The following is a 21,057-nucleotide window of genomic DNA, read 5'->3' as shown; positions in this document are numbered from 1 at the left end:
TCCACTTTCTCTTGCATGGCCGTGATCCGGCCACGAGGTACCGTGCAGTAGTAAAGGGTATTTTGCTCTCGATAAGAGGCGGATGGCTCCGCCCAATCGTCCCCCTTCTCAACTGCGTGAGAAAGCCTCGCCTCTTGCAGGCGACTGTTTTTCTCTTCTGTGTCCAAAGAAGCATGGCCAGAAGAGCTAGACTCGGAATCGTCCTCTGACGAGTCCGAAGAGGACGACTCCTCCCCTCTCCCAGAGGGACCCGCCTCCTCTCCTTTAAAAGGAGCAGGAGAGAATGAAGAATTGTCAACTGTAAAAAGGGAAGGGGTCACTTTGACTCCTCCCTCAGAACTGCCGGCTTTCAAGCCGCTTTGTTTCACTTCCGCATCTGGCGCCTGGTCAGATGTTTCACTAATCGGCACCCTGTGGGAGGAGCCGTCTGAATTTGAGATCCTGGCAGTCTTTTTTGTTCTGGCCATCATGCTCTGCATAGACACAGATACAGTCGGACTTTGTATAAAGGGCAAAGATGGGTCCAGAAAAGGGCAGGCGGCACTCCTAGTCCTAGATTCAGCTGTCCCCGGTGACCGGCTGATCACTAACCTAGGTCGTGTCGTGTGCTTCCGTGGTGCCATTTCAAAAAAGAATAAAGAGAAAATTAAGAGTAAGAGAATCGACGGTTACCTGAACGAGTGACGGTTGATGAAGTTCTGAAAATCCTTTGCAGTCGGCTTGTCAGAGCAGGCGGTAGGCAGAAAGAGTCCAAAATGTCAGAGCAAGTTCAGGGGTCCGAATGTTCTCTCACAAAAGTTCTCAAGTGTGAATGGCTGAAGTCAACACTCCCTTATATATAGGCGAAGTGAGAAGGCGAAGGGTCACTTCCAGAATTCATAATTTGGGCGGGAGAATCTCTCGGCCTTTCGCCGAGTGACACCTGTAGCAGGCCGTCGCCTGTTACAGTGCGACACCTGTCACAGGTAACACGTGACCAGTCACGTGCCACCTGTGAGGGGCAAATGATTAGGGGATTTTGCTCCCACCAATCGGAATGCGCCACGTGGGCCAATCAGGTCCTGTCAAGTGTCCCTCAGTTGGAACTGTCAGGGCTTGCCACGTGGCACCCGTTTATTTGTCCACCTTGGACCTATTATGTCATGACACGTGGCATACTCCATGCCTAATGGAGAATCCGGCCACCCAGGCCCAACTTCCGAGGGAAGCCCAATTAGCCCTAGGTTAACCTAAACCTAGGATTAGCACGTTTCCCAAGGTTATAAATACCTCCCTTAATCCTCATTAAGGGAGATTACAGGAATAACAGGCTGATCACGCTAAAAAAGCAGATTACCTACATTAAATACTCTCACCTAGAGAGACCCAATCACTTTAATTTCCGCATTAATTACTCCTTAATCAAGTACTAACTTGACCGTTGGAGGCGGAGCTCCCACCACCAGGAGTCTCCGTTGTTTTGCAGGTACAGGCGTTCGGTTGCAGTCTCGGAATTGTAACTCTCCCGCAGGACATCAGAAATCCCCGAAACAGTGCTCATAATATTTACTCATACAATGGTTTAAAATGTTGTGTTTCACTTACACTTTGTTTTTTAACACCCCCCAAAAAAAAACTTTTATTTTAACACCTCCCAAAAATATAAAAGTTGGAAGTTAACACCAGTTAACGATTTCCGTCACGGAAATTTAACGTGGGTCCCACAAATTGGCTTGAACTTCAATTTTCACCCAGCAAAACACGAAACTTCTTTCTTCATTGAATTCGCAGCAACCTTCTGCATTGAATTCTTTCTGAACCTTCATTGATTTCGCTTTTGAACCAAAGGAGATCTTGGCTGAGAAGTGGAGTGTAGGGTGGTGTCAACGTTGGAGAAGATAAGCTCAGGAGGGTTTCTTCATCATCTTCTTCAACTACAAAAGTGCGAAAGCCGCTTGAAATTCACAGAAAATAAGGTAAAATTGCTCTCCTTTGATAGCAATTTCGTCAATTACTGGTGCTTCATTGCTGTAAACCTTGCAATAATTGGGTAATTAGGGTAAATTTTGGGACCACAGTAGGAAAGCCTTGATAAATCAATTTCTGTAACTGACTATGCGACTTAGGTTAATTGGATTTCGTAATTGAAAGTAGAGATTAATTAAGGTGGTTTATTGTTAATTAAACTAGCAAGTGTGGTTTGTTGATTAATTTATGTTACTGAGCACCTACATTGGCTTGTATATGTTTATTTTCAATTTTTTTATGTGTTTGTTTGTGTGGCTGTGATGGATTTGTTTATTCGTATTGTGCATGTATAGTTACATGGCTTTTAATATGTTGTATATGTTTTTCACTGGTGGGTAGATAATGGGTGACAAGGATAGTTTGGTTGACATCTGCCTTAGAGTGGGAGGTGCTTTTGTCCCTAAAAGAGTAACCAAAAACAGGCAGCTGCTGTGTTGGTGTGGTGGTTGGTGTTACTGGAAGAGGAAGGTTCAAGTATCTAAGTTGGATGTGCATTTGATTAGAACAGCTGCAATTCATGGTTTTGTTAATGGTGATATGGATGTGCCTATGCATTACAGCTGTTGGTATAGGCAGAAGGGGAAAACCTTTAACACTGGGAAAAGGGAACTAGTTAACAGTGAAGAGGTTAAGGGCCTTTTGGAGACAGTAAATGAAGAGGGGTATGTTGAGGTTTTTGTAACAACAGAAGCTCCTAGTCAGCCCATACAAGAGGCCCAACCCAATCCTGCAAAGACAAAAAAAAAGGATAAGAAGGTAGAAAGTTCAAATACATCGACTATTAGGAGGAGCCCTAGGTTTAAGAAGACAGAAACTGAACAAAGGGAGGAGAGTCCACCTAGGAAAGCCTCAGCTAATGCTAAAGTGTTGAGGTTTGATGAAGAAAAGGATGATGGATGTGAAGGATCTGGTTATTCAAGTTCAGATTTGAGTGATGAGGGACAAGATTGGGAACCTGGTGAAGAAGAATTTGATGAAGGGGATGAGGAATGGTATATTGAAGGGTCAAAGGAGATCTTGGCCAAAGTGAACAAGAGCCTTAGGAAAGGTTTGGAGAGTGCAGTAGATGACAGGGTTGGCAAAGATAAGAGAGTAGAGTTGACAAATGATTTGGATGTTGGAAAACCGAAGGTGAATCCAGAAAGTGATGCTGATTCAGATGATTCAAGGAGTTTGTGTGGATCTGATGAGGAACAGGACTATGCTCCTTGGTTTAATGCTGATGTGGACTTTGACAACCCAATCAAGTTGAAGTTAAATCAGAAATTCAGTAATGCTTCAGTCTTGAGGAGGGCCTTAAGACTTCATGCCATTCAAAACAGGTATGAGTTCTACTACTTGCATAATGACAGTAAAAGGATTACAGTTCAGTGTAGATATAGATGTGGCTGTGAGTTCAATAGCTACACTTGTAGAATGCCTGCTTGTACATGTGTGGGGGGGGTAAAGTGTCAGTTCAAGGTGTTTGCATCAAAACTTGTTAAGCAGCAAACTTGGCAAATCAAAACCTTGAATTTAGACCATTCCTGCTTCAGAGTAAAGAAGAACAAGATGCTTACTGCTGAATACATAGCAGAGAGGTATTTAGAAGAGTTTAGGAGTAACCCTGGTTGGAGAATTAAGGAGATTAGGGCTAGGATTTTGAATGATTTAGGAGTTGATGTGAGTTACTATAAGGCATGGCTAGCTAGGTGTAGGGCAAAACTACTGATATTTGGTTCAGCTAGGGAGCAGTATGCTAGGGTGTGGGATTATGGGAAAGCTGTGATGAAGTACAACCCTGGTTCAGGGTGCAATGTTGTTGTTGATGGTATTGACAGGCCAGAGCCACCATTGTTCATGAGGATGTTCATCTGTTTAAGGCCATTGAGAGATGGATTTGCAAAGGGTTGTAGGCCTTTAATAGGGTTGGATGGTTGTCACCTCAAGGGTGCCTTTCCTGGGCAAATTCTGGTGGCAGTTGCTAAGGATGGGAATAACAACTTGTTTCCTCTAGCTTGGGCCACAGTGGATATTGAAAACCAGGAAACTTGGGGTTGGTTCTTGGAATCCCTTATGTCAATGTTCACACATGATCAAGGAGCTGGGCTGACCATCATGTCTGACAGGCAAAAGGTAATGCTTCTGTTTCCCTCTTAACTATTTAGGTTCAATTTCTAAGTTTTCATGTGTATGTATGTGATTGACTGATGATTATACTTTTGTCTGCATTTGGTAGGGTTTGATTAAAGCAATGGCTGATGTTATTCCCAAAGCTGAGCAAAGGTTTTGTGTGAGGCATATTTGGGCTAACTTCAAGCTCAACTTCACTGGATCAACCTTTAAGGAGCTGTTTTGGAGAGCAGCTAGGGCCACCACCATTGTAAGTTTATTGATTGTTGAAGCTAGCCTATGCTTTTATATGACTGTTGGTGTGTTTTTATATTGGTTAGCTTGTATATGCTTGGTGTGATTTCTGGTATGCTTTTATATGTCAGTTTGAGCATGAAATTGCCATGGAGTCTATCAAATTCCTCGATGAAGAGGCATATGAGTATTTAATCAACATTCCTCCCCACCATTGGTCTAGACATGCATTCACACCAAACTGCAAGTCCAACATGTTGTTGAACAACATGTGTGAGACTTTCAATGCAGTCATTAGGCCTGCCAGAGATAAACCTATCCTCACCCAAATGGAATGGATGAGGAGGTATATTATGAACAGGAATAATGAAAAGTGGGAGGATTCAAAAACAATTACACACAACTTAGTGCCATATGTGAGGCATGTTCTGGGGAGGATAGACTTTGTGGCTAGGTCCTGTGTGGTGCAGCCATCCAGAGGGAATACATTTGAGGTGCAGCTGAAGGATGACCAGGTGTTGGTTGATTTGGACAAGGAGACCTGCACATGTTACCATTGGGAACTCACTGGCATTCCATGTGTTCATGCTTATGCCTGCATATTGGATATGAGGGGTGACATAGAGGCTGTTGTTGACCCATACTATACCATGGACACATACAGGTCTGCTTATGAACCAGCTGTCCAACCAATGCCTGGCCCAAAGCACTGGGAGACAGTCAGAATGAGGGAACCACTACCCCCTTCTGTTAAGGTGCAACCTGGGAGACCAAAGAGCAAAAAAAGGAAGCTTGAGCCAGGAGAATGTTCTTCTTCAGGTGGTCAGGCAAGTACCAAGAGGAAGAAGCAATGCAGCAACTGTGGGGGATATAGGCATTATGCCAAGACTTGCAAAGTACCTGCTGCACCAGCTACAGAGCTGATAAAGTCAGCAGGCAGACCCCCACTGAACACTCCTTGGATGGTGGAGGAGAGGAAGAAGAAAGAGATTAGGGCTGCTAAAAAGGTAACACAAGCATTACACCAACTCCCCCTTTGTTTTATATATGTATGTGTCTTTTCCATTGACTTTTTATTTTTATATGCATGTCATAGAGTGCAATTGGGGCTGGACCAAACAGCATAGGAAACAAAAAGTTTCCTCAAGAGCAAGAAGGTTGTCTGCCATTCAGCAAGCGCCCACAGCCACAGTCTTCCTCAGCTAAGCATTCCTCAGCTCAGCCATCCTCTAGTCAGCCATCCTCAGCTCAGCCTTCCTCAAGTCAGCCTGCCTCAAGCCAACCAAAAAGAAAGACAAGGTCTTCCTCAAGTCAGCCTACAACAGCCACAGGTGTTGTAACAAGGGCCAGGCTGCAATCCCTCAACAACCTTACTCAGTGATGTACTCATGCTGGATATCAAACATTATGTCTGTTGAACAATTTCAAACTTTTATTATGTACTCATGACTGGTTATGTAACTTGCTAGTTTTTTAGTGGCTTCCCTTAACAAATTTGAACAATTAGATATTGAATTGTAATGGTTGCATGGCTTTGATTGCCATTGAAACATGTTGAAGTAAGGTTCTTTTGTCAACCTGTACTTGAACTATCTTAGTGTTTCACATATTTCCCATGTTTTAATGTTTCACATGTTTAAATAGGTTGATTAAAAGACAAGGCATAAATAGGAACTTAGACAAGGCATAAATAGGTTGATTAAAAGACATATTTATAACACTTCAAGTCATTACAAGAAATTATAACTACTTAATACAGCTTACTATTACACACCCCTAGCCATTAGGAAAATTACACCCATTGACAAACCTATACAAATGGCCATGCCCACCCAACCAAAACAGCTGATTGAAGACACCTTCCCTTCATTGCACTCCCTGTTCATTCTCTTCCTGTCAGCGTTCAAGGCCTTGCATCTCATCTTCAAATTATCAACTTCATTAAGTAGGCACCTCCTTTGGCCACTGATTTCATCAACTTCCCTTTTCAATTCATTAACTTCACCCTTTAGCAGCTTCTTATCCAACAACAGGTTGTTGATAACCCCTGTTTGCCAATCTGTTCCATCAGGTTGATCAACCCATTCGAAAGCTTTGCAACCCCTTGTTTCTGTTATTGGGTCATAAAACTTACATGATATGAACTTCCTGCCTGGATTCTCCCTTGTCCAGCTAGTGAGCTTGGCCATTGGCACACCACACTTACATTTTCTGGCCTCAGGAGGGGAAGAGCTAACAAACGACATAATCTGCATCAATTTTAGATCGACAGTCACATTTACAGATTTGTACACTGACGAATTAACATTGACAGCAACAAAATTCATTTTTAATTTCATAATACGAAAAGCCCCAAATTCAATTTCTGACGAACCCTAATTTCGCAATTGGGCATTTAGATGCGTACATAACATAATCCAACCATTAATCTGAGTACGAAACAATTGCAAATAATAATTGAAGAGAATTTAAACCATAATTACCAAACAACCGAACAATTGACCGCACTCACCTGTTTCAGCAGCTTCAATCTGTTCCTCTTCTCAAAAATCGTGGAAGAATCGTGAAAGAATTGTTTCAAGTATCGTGCAACAATGCAATGCGCTGCTGCTATTCAATAAGAACAACAATTTCGTTCATTGGGGGAGAATCGTGCAAGAATGGTTCTTATATATCGTGCAAGAATCGTGGAAGAATGGTTCTTATATACAGATCTTTTAAAAATATATCCGTTGGGGTGGGCCCCACTAACAGTTCTGTTAACGGAAGATGGATTTTGGTGTTAACTTCCAACTTTTATATTTTTGGGAGGTGTTAAAATAAAAGTTTTTTTTTGGGGGGTGTTAAAAAACATTTTCAGCCTTTTGTAAGGTGTTAAAATCCAAAATATCCCAAAAAAAATACTCGTATAAAAACAAAATAACTAGCAAAATCAACCCTGAATAGAGAATAGTGAATAATGACTAACATAATTTAGAAAGACAAATTATTTGGAAATTAGATTTTGTTGAAATTTATTTCTTCTTATATATTTCGTATAAACTTCTTTTCGTAATAATTTATATATGATACTCAACATTTGTTGTGAACATATTAATGACATTAATACAAGTTGTACTTGGTATTATTAAAGCAAATTAACGCGATATGTTATAATTGTTACGGAGTACAAAGTATTACAAGGGGCTTCCGTTCAATTGTTGAAAGATAAAGATAAGCTTTCTATCTATTGAAAGCTGTTCAATTGTTGAAAGATAAAGATAAGCTTTCTATCTATTGAAAGCTACCCGAAGAATAATTAGTCTACAACTTATTATAAAAATATTACTCGTAGTATAATACTAGTTAATGTCCGAGCTATGCTCGGGTTTTTTAATTAAAACATAGTTGGATTATTTTATGCATAATATAGAAAATAAATTTTGTATGTTGATTTACTTAGTCGATCAATAACTGGAATTATCAACTTTTACCCTGATAAAATTAAATTTTAGTTATTTACTTTTAAATTTCAAACTTTAAAATTAACTTGAAATTATTATTTTTTTAATGAAAAAAATGACAAAAAAAAAAAAAAAAACTTTTGGACGGGAAAGTTTTTTATGTGGTGATGACATGTGTAATCTATGATTTTTTCTGAGGATTATTTTAGTATTGTATTGTATATAGATATTAAACTACTCTTGCTTCTAAGTTGTGACGTGTCATACAAATGAGAGACTTCGACCAATCAGGATTCATTAAACGGAGTTGCCAAGTTGTATTAGATTATTAGAGTGATGTAAGGCTTCAACAAGAAGCTACGTAATTATTTGCTTGGTTGGCTCACCACGTACTCACCACTTAGTTACTTGTCAAGTTTTGCAATTTGTCAATCCAATTGGCCCAAAAAAACGTTTGGCCATTCACGAATTACAAAGCCCAAAATTATTTCTTTTTAGTTATTTTATACGAAGTATACTAGTATAAGGTAAGAACATATAATTATTAGAGTGTATTCAATTTCTAATGAATTATCCATAAAAAAATGTTTTGCGCAATGTGCATATAGTTCAATGGATTTTTCAGATTGCGTATAGTCAATCAATATCAACTACTCCTTTGGGATAAAAGTTTATAACACAAGCAATAATGTATTGTACAAACAAAAATTGTAAAAAAACAAATTGATTGGTTAAGTTAGGGCCTAATATCGTTGGTTTGGTTATTCTAATACATCTAATAAATTTGATGAACTTATTATTGAAGGAGACGGTAGTACTTGTGTTCTTTTCTTTTAGTATCTAACAATAAATTGAATATGCGCTTTAGATTTGAACAATATATATACTCTTTTGGTTTGAATCATACTCATATTATCTTTACTCTCTATTGTTTTCATTATGAACCATATTTTTCTGTGAGTGGAAATCATATGTGAATTGTTTATTTTGGGTTCATAACCTTAGCAAGTTTATAGAAGTAGAGTTAAGATTTTGTATTGTATTCCCTTAACTGCTTACCACACTGTCCTTTTAACTTAATTATAGCATAATCAATGTTTGCTAATAGCTACGACTCCTACGAGTACTAGCCTACTACTGTAAGTAGTGTTTCCATACAAAATAAAGTATCGGGATTCCACTTTAGTTGACGAATCATTTTAGTGTTGAGAACTGAAGTAATATAAATAATTACATCTTTTGGATTTATTAAAGGACATAGATGATGTTGAACGAGTTTGATAATCACGCATGTTTTGTTTTAACATGAGCTCTGAATTTGTTTTTTAAAGGCAAGAGTATCTATTTGCTATGTACTTGTACTGAGAAAAAAATCGAAACATATCTTGTCAAAGGTACAGCTCGTGTTATTTTGGATTGCATTGTATAGATTTGACAATAATGTAGCTTTTGTATACTACTTCAGTTTTTCGTATGCCTAATAAGATCGTTCATTTCAATGAACGAGTTGTCTAAATCCTCTAATCCTTGAAAAATGTCCTCGAAATCTTCTGCATCATCGGTAAAATGCTGCAGAAGTCTGTCCACCTCGTCTTCTTCTGATACATCCAAGGATAAAGGAGCAGCAATAGGCACATCCAAGGGAGTTGTAGCAGAGATGTATGGGGTACCTGTAGAAGTAGTGGTGCTTGAAGTTGGAGCAGCAAGGTAAGGAACACTCATAACAGCAGTAGTGGTGCTTGAAGTTGTAGCAGCGGTGTATGGAATACCCATTACAGTACTGGTGTTTGAAGTTGTAGCAGCGATGTTTGGAGTACCCATAACAGCAGGGGTGCTTGGATAATGCATATCAGGAGCAGCAGTAGCAGCAACAGAGGTGAAGTCAGTACCAACACACCCAAAACTCATATCACAGGACACTAGACCAGGGGTTCTCTCCTGCACATTATCATCAGTGTCACTGTCCCACTCTTCTTCCACAAAACGAGCCCCATATTCTTCTCCATTCTTTGGTCCTGCACCACTCTTTTCAAAGATTTTACAGATTGCATATGAATCCTGGGGCACGCCTTTGTCAGCAAGCAATGTATCATTCAAAACATATTCATGCATCACCCAATTAGTTCTTGCCCCATTCGGAGACTTTCCACTGTGGAATACCAAATGCTTGATCTTTCCCACACACCGTTCTTTATACTTTACCTCCTTGTCCACTCCAGTCGATTTCCAATAACCCTTGTTAGCAACCCTGTTACTTCTATTTCCAGAAGGGTATTTCTTTGACCGAGGGCAGAAGAAATACCAATATCGATCCTTAGTCTTAAGACATGCCATCTCAGGAAGATCCCAGGGTTCAAACTTATACACATCAAGCTCAGAAATCATCTGAGGACGACTCAGAGATTTACCCAGAACCTTCCTCTTCAGGTAATACATGACCAACTCCTCGTTCGTTGGCTGAAATCGAACCCCCGGTGGAAAAGACTTAACACCTAATGATCCTTTCATGATTCAGCACCAGCAAATTCTCCCAGAAACTTTGAATGATCAAAGGATGATCAACTAACTAGTCAACACCAAAAACTACGAATTACGAAACCAACCGCCAACGATGAAACACAAGAATCCACAAACTTATTCTCCCCCGATTGACAAAAGACATGAGATCTGGAAAATCAACATAATCAATCATCAAAAACACAAAAAATCTCAACTTTCCAAAACAAACCAACCAAAAACAGGCCAGACAAACTTTAACTCAATTATCAAATTAGACCCGAAATTCTCATAGATGTCTAAACTTCAAGGTAAATTGCAACGAAATTATAAACAAAAATACAATAATTCACCCTTTAAAAAACCCTAAATTGACTACACTAACGATCAATTCAATTATAAACCCTGAATCTTGAAATTCGTTATCAACTATCATAGAAATTGATATTCAACTATTAAAAATGCATACCAAAATTCAAACCCTAAATAAAACCCTAAACCGACTATAATCGATAAAAATCAACGATAAACCCTAAATTGACGATCAAAATAACGATAAACCGGAAAATGTGAATTTGATAATCAACTCAACGATAAACGCTAAATTATGAAATTGATATTCGAAGATTAGAATTAACAGCAGAAAAAAACTAGAACTTACTTCAGAAGCTATTTCAATGGAGGAGAGAGAAAAAAATGTATGATGAATTCAAAATTCGCGCTTCAATGGAGGAGAGAGAATGAGTTGCAGGGAAAAACAAATGAATGCTTATATAGGAAAAAAAAAATTAATGACGCGGTTGTTTACGACCGTCAGATCTAATTCAATCTAAAGATATTGACGGTGACGATTCATTCTTGTTATATTTCGTATATTATATCTTTATTGAAACCGTTAAGCTTTATCTGAGTAAAAATTCTATGGAAAGTTTATGAAAAGGTAGGACTGTAGGAGTATCTAAGATGAATAATGAAATCTAAGATACTAGTATAAAAATATAAAAAGGTTTCCATCAAAAAAGGATAAAGTGTTATTTCTTTCGTTCTTTTTAGATGATATTTTCTTGTATCACGTTAACTAACGCACAATTTTAACGACTAATATCTCTAATTATTAAAATTTAAAAAATTGGATAGTAATAATATATACATTGATATGATTTAAACAAAATCCCAAATGCTTATGTTTTGTCGTATCTATAAGTCACAAAAGCTAGTTAAAGTATAGTTTGTTATAGTGCAAAAGTCAAATAGTGTTAACTAAAAAAATAAATTATTTATTTAATTTAATCTTGTTATTTTTTAAGGTGGAGTGAACAGGGTCTAAATACATGTTATATATTAATATTGTTTTGGTTAAATCAACATGAAAATTTAGAGCAACTCCAATGGTTTGCTTTTGAGGACTATCTTGCAATTTTAATAATTTTCAAGCTAATAGCCAAACCATTGGAGGATAATTCATTAATTAGCTTGGCTAAGCTAATTAGCTTAGAATTTAATTCTCTCTAATAAAATATTAATTTTTTTAAATAATAAAGCTAAAAAAACTAAATGACAATTGGCTTAACCATTGTGGTATAAATTAGCCAGAAGGAAGAATAGCTTTGCAATCTTAGGTGCCACGACAAACTAATTTGACAATTAGCTTGCCATAGGAGTTGCTCTTAGGATAAAGAATCAACAAACAATTTCTTCCTCAGATGGTATTATACAATAGTTAGGATAAAGAATCAACAAACAATTTCTTTCTCAGATGATGTTACAATGGCAAAAACTTATTTAAAAAAAAAAAAAAAAAAAAACAACAAAATATAAAGTTCGGTTCGAAAAATCAAAAAATGAAATCAACCAATTAAAACCAACAACAAACTATATAGTACAGTAAAATGGACGATGCAAACAAGTTAAGAAATAAAGCCTTGAATGACATACAAAAATCAAAAAATTTGCCTAAAAATTTTAACACAGTAAACGATAATCCTGAAATTTAAAAATATATGGAGAAGTATAATATGGAGTAATAATAAAAATAGAAAAAAAAGATCTAAAACAAGTTAAGTAATACTGCGCAACAAAACCCTAAACTGGAAACAATAATGATCACCATAGATTCGAAGATAATTTCATCTTGAAATTGAAACTCGTCATAACTTACTTTTACTTTCTATTGAAAATGTTTTATATCCACAAACAAGCTTAATAAAGGATACTCCAAGTAACAAGTAATACTTTGTAAGTATAATTAGTCTACAAATATTTATTAGAATAAATCAATTCCATGTAAAAAGATGAACGGTGTCATATGCTCTTTTTTTTTTTTTTTGAAATTGCTACCCACCTATTGTAGGAGGGTCGGTGTCATATGCTCCTAAGGAAGGGAATTAGGAGATAATAAATAGTCTTACCAATTAATTAGAACTTAAAACTAAAAAAAAAAAAAGATGTATCGCACGTAGTATAATTAGTCCACAAATATTTATTATATGTATGTACGTACTCGTAGTTTTTTTTTTTAATTACATCATATTAAAAACCATTTTAAAATACAAATAGGTCAAGAAAGTCATGCATATGATGAATACTAGCCAATCAGAATTCAACATTCTAGTAAAAAGGGTTGCCAAGTTGTAGTAGAGTGATGCAAAGTCTTCAACAAGAAGTTGACCCCATATATCAGTATGAACTTGGTCCAAATCGCCCGGAAAATGAAATGTAAATAGTTGGGCCAATGACAAAGCCCAATATAGCCCTATTACAAAATCTGATAAATTTAGAATGCAATGGACAATTGATAAGCCCAAAGTAAGAAATGTACTTGGTTCAAAGATGGATATTTGTTTTTTATTTTATTTTATTTTATTTATTTATTTATTTATTTATTTGTATTATTTTTTTGTGCACACAAGAGGCTAGGCCCCAAAAAACCAAAAACAAAAATAAACTACAACTACGGAGGAACAAAACATGGCATAGTCACCCGACATCATCAAATAAAATTCTCCCTAATGCTAGAGGGGAAACTTGAATCAACTCAACAGAGTTGTTCTGATTGACTCCTTGATTAGCAAGTCAATCCGTAGCTTTGTTTGCTTCCCTATAGACATGATGAGCCTCGACTTTCCACTTTGTGTCTTCTAGCATTTGCTTGCATCTCGAGATAATATGGACAGCTTCCTCTACGTACGTTTGAGAATTCTGCAGAACCAAAACCAAAGCCTGACTGTCATTGCACTTGAAGATTTCTTGGACTTAGTCTTGCTGCCAGCCCCAACCCATATTCCAGAGCCTTTGCTTCAGCCATAAACGCATTGCAAGCACCCAACTTTAGGGAGAAAGCGTAAGCAAGCTTACCCGTAGCATCACAAAAGATGGATATTTGATGTACTAGTATACAACTTCGTTTTAGATTAAACATTTCCATTGTCACATTTGTTAATGCATTTTGATATCTTTAGCTATTGATAGCAACTATAAACAATAATAAATAAAAAGATAAAAGATTTGGAAAGTATAAGTTAAGACATAAGTACATGATGATATTTTTCCTAGACAAAAAAATCACCAAAAATAAAGTTGTGAATTTCTAAGTGTTTTATCTAAATAGCCAAGGAGGTACATTGGTTTTTTTTTTTTCCTTTTTTTTGTAATACGAGCTACACTTTTAAGAGAGGTTTGAGAGTTTAACATTCAATTTGCTCATCTTATCAATCTCATACAATGCGATTATGAACCTTTAATCTTATTGAATATAATCCGTTATCAGCACAACAAGTAAAATATGAAATAATTTTAGAAGTATCCGGTGACCTTGTAAAATATGAAATAACACACGAATACAATCCAGTGATGCATTTAGTTAAGATCGAGTCCAATATAACGTCGCTATATATTCAGTTGGAGACGTAAAATATATACCTGGCCTTGTATATAGCTAATTAACTCTGCACATGGGAGATGCGGGACTAGATCGAGGTTCAAGACACCAACTTGTCGATGCTCGATATAAACGAGTTTAATCATTCGTACTATCAAATAAGACGATAATCACAACGAAAAACATTGATACACCGTTGAATGCATGGTACCCCCCTTCATCCTCACTTTTAGCCCATGCTAGCTCTAAATATTAAACTAGATAATGTAGATTTTTGTTGACTGTTCAAAATTTTTTTAGTAGTATGCTAATATTGATAATATTATGATTATCCCTCTATCATTATATTTCTCATTATTGTTGAAATTATTTAACGTGCCATATATAAAATCATCGTTTTTTTTTTTTTTTTTTTTTAATTTTATTTTATTTTATTATATATATATATATATATTTTTTATAGAATTAATTGTATTGTATTCGCTGATGTAGAGTATATGTTAAAGTTGTAGGTGGGGGGAGTAACAAGTTAAAGGTTACCATAATGAAGTAATATAAGTGGTCACTAGTAATTACAAATAATATAAGTGGTCACTACTAGTAATTACATTTTTTTTAAAAAAAAAAAAAAAGAAAAAAAAAAGTTTTATAAGAGATGTAGAATGTGGTAAGAAAATTAGGCCCAAAATGCAGTTGTGCATAATTTTAAGAAACAATCCACAACGAGTTATAATTTTAAGAAATGATCCGAAACAAGAGATTATACTATGTATATTGAGTTGATAAGTCAAAATTTGCGGGTACTACTAGTACTTTCAATACATTCTAAACTAAAGCGATAGTCAATAATAAGGCTTAAGTTGAAGTTGTACATTCAAAGTTTTCAAACCTAAAGCACGAAAGATTTATTGCATGTGCAATTCAAGCTTAGGTGCAAAAAATAATTAATACTATGGAAAACAAGGGTCAAAATGAGGTCTACAAGTACTACAACATATATATTATTCATCCCTTATTCTAAACCAAATATCCTTTTAATATAAGTTATATAACAACTAATCAACTGACAATTTCTACACTTATTAGCCACGAATCAGGATTATTCTAATTAATTAATTAATTACATAATCCACTTTACAATATGCAAATTGACAAGCTCATACAAGTCTTAATTCCCGGGTTTATAGCTAAGTTTTTCTCATTATTCTTTTTTGAAAGAATATGTTTTTGTCATTATTATTATAATATTAATACTATTGTTAACCAAATTTATTACGGAGTACTCCCTCCGTCCCTTTATTTTTGCCCCAATGCCATTTTTTGGGTCAAATTTTAAAAACTTTGACCATAATTTACCGTTAATCTATCAAAGATAATATAGTCATGAGTGGTCTTGTTAGATTCGTCTCATTGTATATTTTATTAATATCATGTTTACGTATATGAAAATAAAGATATAAACGTTTTAAAATGCATCTTGAAGACCGCACACAGTTAAATGGGACAAAAAAATAGAAACAGAGGGAGTATCATACTGTAAAGTGCATGCCAAATATAATTTGACTCCTTTAATAAAGAAAAACCAAATCTAAAAATAATTAATACGCACTAGTAAATTAAAGGCGAGGATTCACGAGTTGTGTCACGCACTAGACGGAAACCTCACGCTAAAGACTACAGTATGAAGAATACGAAGTAGCTTTTAGATAAAGATACCTCTTCTTTCAAAGTTTTTAGTGGATGTCACCTTTTTAAAACTGTTTATTTATACTTCGTATGTGTTATGTGTATACTCCATTTTCTTATCAAATCGTTCCTCTAAATGAGAAGGAGGCTTGGCTCAGTTGGTCAAGTCTCTCGAATTCCAGGTGAGAGATCTCAGACCTGGGTTCGATTCTCATCAAACTCATCTTGGGAGAATTTTTCTTATTTTCCCCCTTTCAAGGTAAGTGTTCACCTTACCAATTAAAAAAAAAAAAAAAAAAAAAGTTGTCCCTTTAAATTTATCTTATACATCGTAATATACGTGAGATAATCATGGGTTTACTACCTTACTTTCGCCTAAAAACTTTACCCAGTCAAAATGAACTTTAATTTATGGGGGCAATAGAAACACTTGTTAGAGCACTCCCAGTAGTGAGTGAAAAACCCTCACGAGAGAAACTTGAGGTGTAAAAAAAAAAACCGTACGCTACAACAATGAGGGGAATTCCTCTCATGGTTGAGGAGAATGAAAAACGCTCAAAACTTGAGGGGAATTAAGAATGAACAGTGACTTGGTGGGGCCCACGAGCTAATGACGCCAGCTGCTTCAACTTGCTGAGAAAGCAGCCAAAACGACGTGTTTTGTGCTTCCTCAGGCCAAATCGACGTCGTTTGGTTGCCTTCTCAGCAAAAAAAAAATTAAACTGCATGGCTACTGGCGCACGTCAGAGCAACGAATGAGGATGCGACACGCGTCAGTGCCATTTAATTGAGCCAATCAGATTTTTTCTCTTTTTCCCAACGGTTATATTCAATAAAACGGTAATATTGCCGTTAAAAATATAAAAATAAAAAAAATAAATCACCAACGGCCATAAATTTTTTTTCTCTATAAATAGACATGCATTTTGATATATTTTGATATACTTTCAAAAAACCAAAAATCTCCAATATTCACTAATTTCCCAATCCTCACTTATTATTATAATTATTAATTACGGTTTTCAGAAGAAAAAAAATTATTATAATTATAATTATAATTATAATAATAATAATAATTATTATTATTATTAGTATTATTATTATTATTATTAATATTATTATTGTTGTTGTTGTTGTTGTTTTTATCATTATTATTATTATAATTATCATTAATATTATTGCTGTTGTAGCTGTTTTTATTTTAAAAAAATATAATTTAGTTATTGTTCTTTTAGTAATTGTTGATTTTTTTACTAATTATTGTTTAAAGCTTTATTTATTTTTTCCAAAAAAAAAAAAAGCTTTATTACTTTTCTACTTTATCAACTTATGGATCCTAACAACCCTAATTTTTCTAATCATTTCTCTGATTTGGGTGATGATTTTGTCACTAACCCTCAATTTCAGCTTTTTCTTCAAAGGCTTGGAAGTACTTCTTTGCAAAATTCAACACAACAAACACCTCATCAAACTCCTTTCCAAAACACTACCTATGAACTACATTCACCTTTTGTTTATCAAGGGACCGATTCTCAATTAGATGATGAAATGGAAGAAAATGTTCCAGACACTCCTCAATACTCTCCACCTCCTTCAAGAGTGTCTGTGAATCAAAACCAACCACTAACAAAAGGAAGTCGAATGTGGTCTGTTACGAAGGATGAAGCTCTAATTGGTTTGTATCTTCAATTCAGTGAGGATGCAATTGTTGGTACAAACCAAAAAGTAGCTGCGCTATGGCGAAAAATATCTACAGCATATGATCAAGCGCAGACTGAGAAACACCACATCCTACCGCCAAGACCTTTGAGGAGTTTGGAAAGCCATTGGAGAAGGATGGAAACTGATTTAATACAATGGAGTAGTTGCTATGACGAAGCTGGTAGGGCAACTGGAAGTGGTTACAACGAAGCAGACCAAATTAATAATGCAAGTAAGTTATTCTACATTTCCTCCAAGCCTACTCCACATAATTTTAATTGTCACCATGGTTGGGAAATGGTTAAAAATGACCCGAAGTGGAGGACAAAACTGAGATGGGCGTTGTCAAGAGAGGAAAGATTAGCTTGTGGTGATGCTGTCGAAGATGACAGTAGTGGAAGTGAAAAGCGGTGTAGAACTGATGATGAAGATGTTGTTCACGTTACCGGTTTCACTTCTGGGGGTCTTGCTCGACCTGATGGCGTTAAAAAGGCAAAGTCCAGGCGTAACAAGGGAAAAAGAGTGGCTGTTGAAGTCTCAAACATTACTGAGAAAATGCAGCAGAATAATGCAACGAGGGAAATCGAGGCACAAATGCGGTTGAAGAAGTTGGATTTCGACATGGAAAGGGAAAGAAGGAAGCAAAAACAAGTAGAGCTTCACCAAAAACAAGTCGAAATTCAAGAAAGAAGGCTCAACTATGAAATGCTGCAAGATCTAATGGCAAAGGGACCGGACCTAACTCCTGATGAAGAGGCTTACAAGGAAGAATTATATGCACTACTTTATGGTAGAAGGAACATGTAATTTAGATCAGCTTAATGTGTTTGCTACTGTTTTTATTTAAAATTATGTAATAATTTTAATTAATGTTAAGATGTACTCCTTTTTATTTACATTAATGTGAAATGAATTATGTTTTTTATAACATTAATTGTGCAGTAAATTATTTACTTTATGAAATTTGTTTTTAAAAATAATCACATGTACTGGTTAATGACAAATATACATCTCCCAATAAAATCTTCACAGCTTTATGTTGAAGAGTCATATCAACTGAACACAAGTAATGATAATGATATAGATTATTGAAGAGTCAAATCAACTGTTCGAGTGTCATACATCACATGCATCAATAATTCAATTGCAATTCAGAGTGCAATGACACATCAATTTCATTGCAGAGATTGCATTGAAGTGTCATATGGACTATATATACATGCATGACACATCAATTTCATTGCAGAGATTGCATTGAAGTGTCATATGGACTATATATACATGCATGACACATCAATTTCATTGCAGAGATTGTAATGATACATGAATTTCAACTCAGAGTTACTCAGATGCAAAATCAGAATAACTCACATGCATTGATAGTCACTTGGACTATATAAACATGCAAGTGTTATTCAAAATGGAAAGAATCCCAAACAAACCAACTACCAAACCATAACCACAACATGTCTTTCATTTCCTCCACCTCAAGCTCGAGTTCTTCTGATTTCTCAAATAACGTTGAATTTGATCGGTTAGTCGATGATTATGCTGCTAACCACCTACCTCATATTTTAATTCCCCAACACTAGTCACAAGAATCCCAGCTTAATAATGATATACCAAATGTCCCGGAGCCTAAAAGGGATAGGGAAAGAGAAAAAGGTCATGTACAACTATATAACGATTATTTTGCGAGTAATTCAGTGTATAACGACAACCAATTCCGCCTTATATTTCGTATGCGAAGATCTTTGTTCTGTCGCATTATGAATAAGGTGGTTGAAGGGGATCAATTCTTCCAACAACGTCGGAGTGCAGCTGGAAAGCTTGGTATATCACCGATGCAGAAATGCACCGCTGCAATAAGAATGTTAGCGTATGGCGTAGACCCCGATGTCGTGGATGAATATCTACGTATCGACCAAACAACCTCACGGAATGCATTGCAACATTTTTGTCAGGGGGTTATATCACAATTTGAAAGTGAATATCTACGTAAACCTACAGATGAAGATTTAAGGAGAATCCTTCATCAAAATGAATTGTGTGGGTTTCCAGGCATGATTGGTAGTATAGACTGCATGCATTGGGAGTGGAAGAATTGTCCTACGGCTTGGAAAGCACAATATGCTGGTCGTAGCAAGACTGCAACCCTCATTCTTGAAGCCGTTGCTGATCAGGATTTATGGATTTGGCATGCGTTCTTTGGAATGCCTGGCTCATGTAATGATCTTAATGTCCTTTACCGTTCACCGGTGTTTGATGATGTTTTACAAGGTCGTGCACCACCAATAAATTTTTGGGTAAACGAACATCAATATGAGTTGGCCTACTACTTGGCAGATGGAATTTATCCGAAATGGCCAACTTTTATACAAGGTATTACACATCCTCAAGTTCAAAAAGACAAGTTGTTTACTGGTCAACAAGCAGCAGTTCGGAAAGACGTTGAACGGGCTTTCGGAGTTTTACAAGCTAGGTTTGCTATACTACGACAACCTGCACTAGCCTTCGACAAAGATATTCTTTGTGACATTATGAAATCCTGTATAATAATGCACAACATGATCGTCGAGGATGAACGACACAACTACACACGGGAAGATGTTTTGAGACGATACTACGAAGAAGATCGACCACAATGTACAGCAGCGCGGGCGGGACCGAGCACAAGTGCCACGGTGAATAACAACGAGCCATTTGAATTCAACGTCGGGCGGCCACCCAACATTGATTTCAACGCGTATTTTCAGAGGAGGATTGCCCTTCGTGATAGAGAAATTCATTCGTCTCTCAAACAAGATTTAGTAGAACACATGTGGCAGAACTTTCGTCATAATACAACCGAATAAGCAAAGTTGTAGAATGTAATCGTATCGTTTTTAAGTTTTAATACTCGTCCTCGTGTATTATTTTAGCTCAAACCGCTTTTATTAAGTTTGTAATCGTACTGTTATTTAATATCCGATGTATTTGTATTGCCGTTTATGTGTTCATTTAAAAAATTTGCTTCTTAATTATGTAATCGTTTTAGTTTAAGAAAACATCTTTCGTAGAATCTATAATTGCTGTAATTTTTTTAAATTATTATATTCTAATAAGAACGTTAAATAAAAAATTATATTGAAAATGTTCTATTTATTAATTTTAACCGTCATTAAATAAATAAAAAAAAGAAAAAAAAACCTACCAAAATATTGTAATAATTATTAAAAATTATTACATTACAATTAAATCGTAATTAAAAAAAATATTACATATTTTTAATTGTATTGGAAAGTTAAATATGTAGTATAAACATTATTAAAAATAGGAAATTTTGGATTTTAACACCTTACAAAAGGTTGAAAATGTTTTTTAACACCCCCCAAAAAAAAACTTTTATTTTAACACCTCCCAAAAATATAAAACTTGGAAGTTAACACCAAAATCCATCTTCCGTTAACAGAACTGTTAGTGGGGCCCACCCCAACGAATATATTTTTAAAAGATCTGTAT

At 35.9% G+C, this 21,057-nt stretch overlaps 5 protein-coding genes across 5 annotated transcripts; 3 read left to right on the top strand and 2 right to left on the bottom strand.

Annotated features, from left to right (window-relative positions):
- Positions 1-1,598: 1,598 nt before the first annotated feature.
- On the top strand, positions 1,599-5,916 carry LOC110736594. Its single transcript, XM_021916855.1, has 4 exons — positions 1,599-4,122; positions 4,226-4,369; positions 4,485-5,360; positions 5,450-5,916. The coding sequence occupies exons 1-4, from the start codon at positions 2,350-2,352 to the stop codon at positions 5,732-5,734; spliced, it is 3,078 nt and encodes a 1,025-aa protein (XP_021772547.1). The 5' UTR covers positions 1,599-2,349; the 3' UTR covers positions 5,735-5,916.
- Positions 5,917-6,048: 132 nt separating this feature from the next.
- On the bottom strand, positions 6,049-7,206 carry LOC110736595. Its single transcript, XM_021916856.1, has 2 exons — positions 6,866-7,206; positions 6,049-6,602 (listed from the first exon to the last, which is right to left on the bottom strand). The coding sequence occupies exon 2, from the start codon at positions 6,597-6,599 to the stop codon at positions 6,120-6,122; it is 480 nt and encodes a 159-aa protein (XP_021772548.1). The 5' UTR covers positions 6,600-6,602; positions 6,866-7,206; the 3' UTR covers positions 6,049-6,119.
- A 1,954-nt stretch (positions 7,207-9,160) lies between these two features.
- Positions 9,161-11,119, bottom strand: LOC110736024 (NAC domain-containing protein 82-like). Its single transcript, XM_021916183.1, has 2 exons — positions 10,954-11,119; positions 9,161-10,463 (listed from the first exon to the last, which is right to left on the bottom strand). Exon 2 carries the CDS (start codon positions 10,302-10,304, stop codon positions 9,258-9,260), a length of 1,047 nt encoding a protein of 348 aa, XP_021771875.1. The 5' UTR covers positions 10,305-10,463; positions 10,954-11,119; the 3' UTR covers positions 9,161-9,257.
- A 6,065-nt stretch (positions 11,120-17,184) lies between these two features.
- On the top strand, positions 17,185-18,363 carry LOC110735850. The gene has a single exon (XM_021916028.1). It carries the CDS (start codon positions 17,185-17,187, stop codon positions 18,361-18,363), a length of 1,179 nt encoding a protein of 392 aa, XP_021771720.1.
- A 962-nt stretch (positions 18,364-19,325) lies between these two features.
- Positions 19,326-20,411, top strand: LOC110735849 (putative nuclease HARBI1). Its single transcript, XM_021916027.1, has one exon. It carries the CDS (start codon positions 19,326-19,328, stop codon positions 20,409-20,411), a length of 1,086 nt encoding a protein of 361 aa, XP_021771719.1.
- The last annotated feature ends 646 nt before the right edge of the window (positions 20,412-21,057 follow it).

Source organism: Chenopodium quinoa, unplaced genomic scaffold (assembly GCF_001683475.1).
Source record: "Chenopodium quinoa cultivar QQ74 unplaced genomic scaffold, ASM168347v1, whole genome shotgun sequence".
Taxonomy (NCBI): domain Eukaryota; kingdom Viridiplantae; phylum Streptophyta; class Magnoliopsida; order Caryophyllales; family Amaranthaceae; genus Chenopodium; species Chenopodium quinoa.
The sequence above is the reverse complement of the archived record's forward strand: the minus strand, read 5'-3'. Positions and strand labels throughout refer to the sequence as shown.

Excerpts from the sequence above, each read along its gene's own strand:
- LOC110736594 (XM_021916855.1), top strand. The coding sequence starts at position 2,350 with ATGGGTGACAAGGATAGTTTGGTTGACATCTGCCTTAGAGTGGGAGGT. Across the intron at positions 4,123-4,225 it reads TCATGTCTGACAGGCAAAAG|GGTTTGATTAAAGCAATGGC; the intron begins GTAATGCTTCTG and ends TGCATTTGGTAG. Across the intron at positions 5,361-5,449 it reads AGATTAGGGCTGCTAAAAAG|AGTGCAATTGGGGCTGGACC; the intron begins GTAACACAAGCA and ends TGCATGTCATAG.
- LOC110736595 (XM_021916856.1), bottom strand. The coding sequence starts at position 6,599 with ATGTCGTTTGTTAGCTCTTCCCCTCCTGAGGCCAGAAAATGTAAGTGT.
- LOC110736024 (XM_021916183.1), bottom strand. The coding sequence starts at position 10,304 with ATGAAAGGATCATTAGGTGTTAAGTCTTTTCCACCGGGGGTTCGATTT.
- LOC110735850 (XM_021916028.1), top strand. The coding sequence starts at position 17,185 with ATGGATCCTAACAACCCTAATTTTTCTAATCATTTCTCTGATTTGGGT.
- LOC110735849 (XM_021916027.1), top strand. The coding sequence starts at position 19,326 with ATGAATAAGGTGGTTGAAGGGGATCAATTCTTCCAACAACGTCGGAGT.